Raw genomic sequence first — 9,595 nt, forward strand, 5'->3', positions numbered from 1 at the left:
CCTATCAGTTACATTAATGACCAGATAGGTAACAACCTAAACTGACTCCTGGGAATGACTGAGGGAACAGAAGTCAAGAGACCAAAACTGCTTCCGAATGAAATTTATCAAGAAAATAGTTGTGTGGAAAAATTGTGCCTACTTTTCATTATTCATAGTTACTGTTTACCCAAATATGTAGAAGGGAGAGGTGAACTTTAGAGCAGTGACACCCGGTAACGTGGCTTATATTTCAAGATCATCTTCAGGGGAGTTCTGCCTATGGACAGAGCAAAAGAAGCGAAGCACCTCAGCTAATCAGATTGAAGAATCCTCATTGAGAGACACAGGGCAAGAGTCTGGTGGCCAAATCGGGGTAGGAACTAAAGTGGACAGGCAAGTAATTTCCTGACATGGTTCCAACTTCTAGCAATTTTGCTAAGGAAGAGGGAAGGCAGGATCCAGAAATCCACCCCAATCAGAACATTTGCTAATTCAACTGGTTAGCAAATGTGTTGGCTTGTTAATTTTTGACCTTTTTTTTAATACCGTAAGCATCATGAGTGCAACTGACCACAAGCAAGGAAACAGTTGGACTGGGATTAAAGTACTGGGAGAGAAGGATGAGTAACCATGAGGATCAGCATCCTCAAGAACATATGCAAAGCTGGGATATTTAAAGGGTAGAAGAGAGGAACAAGAGAAGGAAAATCAATGATGGCCACTTGGGTCGAACAAGGCCGTAAAATCCCTACTATAAACGAAGCCATCTATTCACCATGATCACTGAGCAGGCCATTGGGCTTCTGAAGATATTGTTCCAGTGCCTGAACTGGTCAGATGGTATCCTTCAGTACACTCCTGTAAGAGGTTTGTGCACACTTTCCAGAACATGGCCCTCCAGAGAAGTATGGACCTTCACAAGCTGAAGCACTAGATAGACATCTGAGGATATGCTAGAGCATATCTGAGCTAGGCACATTATACCTGAGATGACATGCTGCAGGACTACATGATCTGGAACTCACTTTGCTCTGCCTATAAAAACATTTGTATTAAACATGCAACCTTGAATCATTCCTGTTGACAATGCATGGTGCACGTCTCTTCAGTGGTCTCACTATCTATTCAAAGACTTTCCTTCACCATTTCTTGCCTCTTTTTCAGTTTTGTCATTAATTATATTACAGATTTTGAAGCATCCTTTAATGGATAACCATTCACAAATGAAAGATACCCAATTTAACCGCTCGGTGCAATATTGATGGGTTGGCCATTGCCCTTGGCCATTTCTACACTGTGCATTCCTTGTGGTATCTGATAAGGTGGAGGCAGCTTGCTGACATACTGCTTGTGACTGAAATGCCCATAGTGGGCCTTCTCTTCACCATGGTACCAGTGGGAGTGCTGCCAGAAGTTATTGCACTGGTGTCAATGCAAGGGCACCGTCCATCACAGAGCTCTGCTGTGCAGCTGTTCCCTCAGTTAGAGGCCAAAAAGGCCCATTATGATAATGGAACCCCATGAAGATTGGCATTCTCATTCTCATTGATGATACTTCAGCTATTTAATGGCACTCTGTGTTGCAGAAGGGGACCACCAGCAGGGGTGCAACTGGCATCCAATCCATGTGTCTTTGTGCCATCAGTGCCTTGACTGGTCAATGCTATAATGTGTTGAATGAGTCCTGTGCATGTCAGAGAGCTGTTCCTGCATCCACTGAGTGCTGCCACATATGGCGCTCCGTGCGGTTGGTCACTTTCTCAGTAGAGGTGCCTCATGCATTTATAATCTTGAACCATGGTGGTGTGCATGAGCTGAATGGCCTCCTTCTTCTTAGTCCCTGGTGGAGGAAATTCTGACATGTGGGCACAGATCTCACATTGCTGGTCAAAGTAGAGCACCTATCTTGTCACTCTTAAGGCTGTCTATTGATGCTCAGCTGAGCACAGCCCTGTGTGCCCACAATCCCCTGGGGGGTTTGCATACAGCTGCCTCTGCCTCCATCACCTCCTCGAGTTCACCCATGACATACTGTTCACCCAATGTCACCCTTTATAACTGCAAGCAAGAACCCAGTGATGTTAATTTATCTGTGCTTGAATGATGTGACGGTGCTGGCTCTGTGACTTCCATTTCTACTGAGGACACCAATGATACCTCAGCAGCATAACCAGTCCTGTGTGAAACAGTGCCATATCCCTGCACTGAGGGTGCTCTTCCTCTGCATCATGCTCTTCTTTCCCTGATAAACTGTATCGAGCTAGTGCTTCAGCTTGTGAAGGAGATGCTGAGAACTCACCTTGGATTTGCAAAAACATGAGCTATTTAAAAAAAAACCCACAAAACAGCAAAAAATGTGCAAGAATGTCCATTCAAATGGAACAAAGAACAAAGAGAACAAAGAACAACACAGCACGGGAAACAGGCCCTTCGGCCCAACGAGCCTGCGCTGCCATCTTAACAATGTGTTTTTCCTCCTCCACCCTTGACCCATGTCTATGCTTATGGTACCCCCATTGGAAACCAGATTAAGGGGAGAATAATTTAGGGACAATTTGTTACACCAATCAGCCTAAGAGCACATCTTTGGAGTGTGGGAGGAAACCGGATCACCCGGAGGAAACCCACGCAACCACAGGGAGAATGCGCAAACTCCCACAGACACTGGCCCAAATCCATGTATCTGCACAGCAAACAGTGATAGTCACTGAGTTTTGAAGTGACACTTTGTGATGTATTAAGGCTTAATTACTACCAAGCCAAATTCTTTGGCACTAAAATTTCATTTGAACAAGTATGGATCTCATACTTGGATCTCTGATCTCTTTTGTTAGAAATTTTGGAAAAGTAAATAATTATCTTTTCCTTGACTTTTTCTTTTGTGGTTTTTCTCTCTCTAAATGTTATTTTCCTTTTAGTACAGGATTTGGCACAGAATGAACAATTCTTTATTGGACTTTTTAGCTCAGGCTATACAAGGGAAAGTGTAATAAGGCTGTTTCTGAGTGTGAGAATCATTGAATTTTTTTTTGAATTATAGAATCCTTACAGTGCAGCAAGAGGCCATTCAGCCCATCAGGTCTGCACCAACCACAACCCCACCCAGGCACTATCCCCATAACCCCATGTATTTACCCCGCTAATCCCCCTGACACTAAGGGGCAATTTAGCATGGCCAATCCACCTAAGTAACACACCTTTCGGACAGCGGGAGAAAACTGGAGCATCCAGAGGAAACCCACACAGACATGGGGGGGACGTGTGGGACAGTGAATTGAGGCAGACAGCATATACACTTCAGGCTGCATACTCATCAATATGATTACATGCAGCCTAGCATGAAACTGACAGGCTGTATGCTCATCAGGGGGCCCACCAGTGTGCATGGCTAGCAGAATATACAGCTGGCCTGCATTTCTTAAACTTAACCTGCTGCTCTTAAAGGCAAGGTGCAATCAGGTTCCAGTAACTGCTATAATAGTCTCAAAAAGATTTACTGGGAACAAAGGCTGGAATTCTCCAACTGTTCATGACACCAGGTTAAAGTCCAACAGGTTCATTTGGTATCATGCGCTTTTGGAGTGCTGCCCCTTCATCAGGTGAGTGAAAAGTTGGGTTCACAAACAGGACACATATAGACACAAACTCAATTACAAGATAATAGTTGAAATGCAAGTATTAACAGTAACCAAGTCTTTACAGGTGCAGACAATGCGAATGGAGAGAGGGCTAAGCATAAGTTAAAGAGTTGTGAGTTGTCTCAAGCCAGGACAGTTAGTGAGATTTTGCAAGCCCAGGCAAGTTGTGGGGGTTACAGATAGTGTGACATGAATCCAAGATCCCAGCTGAGGCCGTCCTCACGTGTGCAGAACTTGGCTATCAGTTTCTGCTCGACGATTCTGTATTGTCATGTGTCGTGAAGGCCGCCTTGCAGAATGCTTACCCGAAGATCAGAGGCTGAACGCCCTTGACTGCTGAAGTGTTCCCTGACAGGAATGGGACACTCCTGCCTGGTGATTGTGGTGTACATTCATCCATTCATTTCCAGGAAAGGATATCCTGAGGCATGGTACATTGGCGAGACCATGCAGATGCTATGACAACGGATGAATGAACTTTTTCTTTTTTATGTTGTGAGATTTCTTACTGTGCATACCTCAGTCCAAAGCCAGCTTTTCTGCACCATCTTCATGCCGGCGGGGTTCTCTGGTCTTGCTGATGTTGAACCCTCTGCCACAGATTTCCCGGTGGTTTAAGGGGCCTTCAGTGGGAATTCCCATTGAAAGCAGCAGAACAAGAGGATTTCTCACCAGTGAACTGTGCACCACCTCCCGCTGCCGAGAAAAAAACTCATAGAGGAGGTCGAGAATCTTACCCAATAAGTCTGCAAATGGAGCAGCAGACCATGGAAGAGGTTCTCTGCCGTGATATCTAGTGAGCGTTCAGTAGTGTGATTTTCTGTGCATCTTTTCACACCAACTACACATTCAGGCACTGGTTGCTCTTGGAGCTGAAATACATTCTAATGTCGCTATGCAAGGTGAACAGTAAAATGTTGGCAATTTTGCCTTTTCCCACATTGAAGGATCCATTGTCATAGAAGTTGAGACTCACAGCAATCTTGAGGGCAATTGGCACTTCTTTTCTTGTTTTGCTGTATTCCTGGTTGTAGGAAGTGACACTTCTGTGACCACCTTCTTGGTAAATTGAACTGTAGTCACTTCAGACATTGCTCCTGGCTGAGACGCATGGACGATTTTCCCAAAAGTGCTGAATCGGATGGAAAACTGGCCTAGGTCACGACTGTCTTTTCAGTGCAACGTCAGACCTGAATTTTCCCACCCTGTGCAATGCAGAGGTCACAAACGTGAATATCAGTTAAAGCTCAGGGGGCAGGGCCTATTCACGCCAAAGAGGCTGAAATCGGCAGGATGAGCAGGAACCCGTGGACATGCACATCGCTGAGAGATTTCTGAGAAGATTTCCCAGCACCCAGATCACTGCCATCCAACCACCACAGACATCATTGGCCTTATCGCTGACCCCCACACCCCTCCACAGACATCGCTGGCCTCATCTCTGACCTCCACAACCCCCTACAGACATCGCTGGCCTCATCGCTGACCTCCACAACCCCCTACAGACATCGCTGGCCTCATTGCTGGCCCCCACAGACATTGTTGGCCCCCTCGCCCAAACAGACAATGCTTGGCCCCTCCCCCATATGACATCACTGCCCCCAGCTCCCCCATACAGACATATTTGCCCCCCTGTCTACCCACCCCAAACCCCCCCCCCCCGTCTCCCCCCAACACAAGGGCTGAATGGTCCCCACTCCCATGCATAGAGGTTCTGTCTGCTGTGCCTTGCGAGACTCACATGTTACAGAGTGCCTGCCCTACCTTCCCCAACATACACCAGATCCTTGACGCAAGTGCCCTCCCTCCACTCACCTCCCCCATTGTGTCCCCACTAACAGAGAGTCATCATCATCCTCCAGCCTCGTGCTCCATATCCCTGTGATCAGAGTGCTCTTGTTAATGCAGCTGGCGTGATAATGTGCCAGTCCAGGCACATCAACAGGTTTTGATGTTTCTGGGGGATAGAGTGGTTGGATGACAGAGGTGTGGAAAGGTGATGTGATGGTTTGAGGGCCCAGGTCAGTTTGGAGGGGGAATAGCAGCAGCACTTGCTCCTGAGGAGTGGTGGATGGGTGTTGGTTGCATCCCACTTTACTGCACAGCACCAGCTGAGTGAAGTGGGTGCAATCAATGCATCCTTCCCTGCCTTTCCCTGCTGGACCACTGCCATTGCCATTCGACCTCTTTCCTCTGGTTCTTCATATGGTGGGACGTCCACCTCACTCCCTCGCCACTCCTCCTCCTCCTCCTTCTGCTCCTGCTCCAGCTGTCTGCCCGCTGCTTGGTAATGTTGTGAAGAGTGCAGCAAACGATAATGATGTGTGAAGCACGCACAGAGTCATACTGGAGGGCTTGGAGAACGCCTACCCAAAGATCAAAGGCCAAATGCGTGTGACCACTGAAGTGTTCCCCAACAGGAAGAGAACAGTCTTGCCTGGTGATTGTCGAGCGGTGTTTATTCATCCGTTGTCATCCGCCAACTGCACTCTCAAGATCAACCGCAACATTGTCATCAAACCAGCAAAGGAGGGGCCATCGTCATACTGAACAGAACAAATTACTGCAAAGAACTACACCGACAACTGAACAACTAAATTGAGTTTGTGTCTTTATATGCCTTGTTTGTAATCAGAACTCGACCCGCCTGACGAAGGAACAGCCAGTACTGAAAGCTAGTGGTGTTTGCTACAAATAAACCTGTTGGACTTTAACCTGGTGTTGTGAGACTTCTTACTGTGTTTACCCTAGTCCAATGCTGGCATCTCCATATCATGAGCTCCACACAATCCATGGTGCCATGTGTGATCCGATTAGGGTTGTGTGAGATTCCCATCATGGCAAATGCTGGCACAGATTATGCAGGTTGGTGTGCAGACATGGGCAATGCACACCCATGAGGTATTGCTATGGATGCAACTGCACATCCATTACAGACTGTTGCTGGTTCATGTCACAGGTCAGGGACAGATTGCAAATCAGCAGTGACTGCAATGCCTAGTGACAGCAGATTCCATGCAGTCCATGTGTGAACCTCTGCACCCTGGCCTGGAGCCGCACATGGTGCACTCCTCCCCCACCTTGGAACACCAGCGATCAGTTAAGTCCCTGACCACACAAGACAATGCCACTGTAAAGTGACCTGAAGGGGAGCAGTAAGCAGGATTCCTTCATGGGGCCTCCTACATTAAGCTAAGCGTTCCCCTGGAGGGGACAGTAAGCAGGACTCCTTGTTGGGGCCTCCCACACTGAGCTACAGCACTGCCCTGGAGGGGAAGCGTGAGCAGGTGTCCTCGATGTGGCCTCCCACACTGAGCTACAGCACTGCCCTGGAGGGGAAGGGTGAGCAGGACTCCTTGATGCGGCCTCCCACACTGAGCTACAGCACTGTCCTGGAGGGGAGCGATAAGCAGGACTCCTTAATGGGATCTCCCACATTGAGGCTGTGAAAATAGAAGCCCCCCCAGCACTCCACCCCAGATGTCACTGGTCCATGGACCAGCACCTGAAGACAGCAGGAAGCAGCCCACCAGGCATCTCCAGCACCTGCCTGCAACATTCTCACGCTCCGCTAGCAGCACTTACCTCCTTACACCAGTTCAAGGCTGCCACGCCAGGTTTATATACCTACTCTATATGATTCACGCCAAAATGGCATCATGTCAAAGAGGTGGGAGACACAAACGTGGGTGGAAATTGCCATGCCAATCCCAGTAATGGCATTCTAAGATATGGAAAGTAGCAGCATGCGGTTTTCCGTTTGGGAGATGTGCATGGGTCATAAATGCTCGCAGGGAACCCATGAAATAGCCGACATATGCATCTCCCAACCCAACTCACTAGAAAATTTACGGGTTGCAATATTAGAATTGCCCCTACAAGTTGGAGAAGTGCTACCTGATGTCTCTTGGTTAGGGCCTTCCACTGAGATCTCTTCACTTCCTCTCTCTGTTCAGTTTCTTCTGTCTACAGTTCGTGCTTCATTTTCCTGTAATGTTGGACTCCAAGAGAGTTAGCAACTATATTCCCTGTTACTGTAAGTAGGCTTTCTCCAACTAACCTTCAAAGTTCTCTGACCTCCTTATCAAATTCCAGCAATGAAAATCTCTTGCAAATCTATAAACTTTTCAGGACTCCTCCAATAATATTCAACACAGACATCCAGCTACTCTGTAGCAGCAAAGTCAACAGCAACTCACTTGGAAGTTCCATTATGATCTAATTGGGAGCACAAATTGGGGAGGGGTTCCAGGTAAATGTATATTTAGTTGAAAGTGATTAAGAGGATCTGTGAGCGTCCGTTCTACTTGTTTCTTCAATCCGGCCTTGCCAGCAGTTAGAATCATGCCACAGTGGAAGTGGCTGGAAGTGATTCAATCAATATTTTTGGAGTTCCCAGCTTCTGTAGCATGACACCAAATTTGACAATGTGCTTGTCTCAGTAGATTTGTCACGAAGATATATGGTTGCTTACCCTCCTGACACATTGTCAGATCACAAGTTGAGGGTGCTGCACTGTTTTGCATCACCACAAATACAGGTGCAGAAATTTACAAAAGATGTATGTATAAGTTGCTATGAATGGCTAGCATTGTTTGTCTGCCTCTGACTGCAAAATCCAGTCCATTGATATTCTTACATTCTGCATATGTCTGCTTTGGCTTCGAGATGGTTGTGCTTTCTGCTCTGTTTACTCTTCTGTTTTGGCTGCCAATCTCTGTGATGTTCACAGATTTTCTAGTAAATCCTATGTTTTACATACATGAATATTTCCATTGTTGTGCTATATTCATTCCTACTCAACTGCACAAATAGCTTTTTTCTATTCTCCAATATTACAACCTTATTCACACCATTGTGGAAAGATTCAAACATACTTTCACTGTTAGAAATGCTGGTAAAAGGTGACAATGACTTCATAATAAAAAAAACTAAAGGAACCAATTTAATGTCTCAGCCCAATTTTTTTCTACTTTACATATCAGTAGCATGGCTAAGTTAAAATAAACAAGGATGTCCAATTGAAAATTGTGTTCATTCTGCTATTAACCTGCCTGTCGCACATGTTTTGCAGCACTGCAGTTAATGCCAGACGATGCTCTATTTTACAAACTCCGTGCAGATGTCCGAGGCCATTTGGGTATGACTGAAGAAGCTATAGCGGATTACCAAAAAGCAATAGTTATTCAAGAGGCTGGGTAAAATAGCCAATTATTTTTATCAGGAAAAGATAACAATTACCACAAGGACACTTAATTATAAGATTCGGAAGAACTCTCTTTGATAGAAATAAAAGTGAATAGAATTTCAAAATGTGATTTCCTGTGGAATTGTGTGAATGCTTCACTGAAAATAAAGTTTCACTACAAATGAATTTAAACAACATCATTCAATCCAACGCATTGTCTGATGGTATCACTACCAAGTTAATTTTGTAATTATTATCTTGGGAATAATACATATTGATGAAATATTTAGCTTATAATAATTTAATTCTGAAATATTATTGATTTTCTGTCAATCAGAAAGATATTTGGATGGATTTTAAAATGTCTATTTTTCTGAGTGAAATTCTTTTCACTGACGTCATTAAAGAAATTAAAAAAATAAAGTTAATTCCTATTTCAGTATTGATAAACTGAGCCTAGGTTGCAAGAATGTTCTTTAATTTATTTTAACAGTTTCCAACATAAAAATAAAGCTTGAAAGCAAGTCACTTCAAAGACTATTTTTGCTGAAGAATAAACGTATTATTTTGTTTAAAAAGTCAGCAGTTTTTTAACAGCTGTGTTTCATTTATGTGTTGTATGTATAACATTAACCTTTACTTCAGTCACTTTACATCCCAATTAGTGACTTCACTCAGTGTCAATCAATATAGGTTTGATTTAGAACCAACCATGCGATCTTTGATTCAGCTCATTTTCAATCTGCCTCAGAAGTTTGCCTTCTTGCCTTGTGAGCTAATTGCTGCT

General features: G+C 45.0%; 1 protein-coding gene across 1 annotated transcript in view; it reads left to right on the forward strand.

Annotated features, from left to right (window-relative positions):
- Positions 1–9,333, forward strand: part of ttc6 (tetratricopeptide repeat domain 6) — a 268,411-nt gene extending 259,078 nt beyond the window's left edge. Inside the window, exon 34 of the mRNA XM_080201905.1 lies at positions 8,695–9,333. Coding sequence (XP_080058031.1) covers positions 8,695–8,822 — 128 coding nt within the window. The 3' untranslated portion in view covers positions 8,823–9,333. The remainder of the gene's footprint in view (positions 1–8,694) is intronic.
- The last annotated feature ends 262 nt before the right edge of the window (positions 9,334–9,595 follow it).

The sequence above is a fragment of the Carcharhinus amblyrhynchos genome, chromosome 14, assembly GCF_965287045.1.
Source record: "Carcharhinus amblyrhynchos chromosome 14, sCarAmb.v2.hapA, whole genome shotgun sequence".
Taxonomy (NCBI): Eukaryota; Metazoa; Chordata; class Chondrichthyes; order Carcharhiniformes; family Carcharhinidae; genus Carcharhinus; species Carcharhinus amblyrhynchos.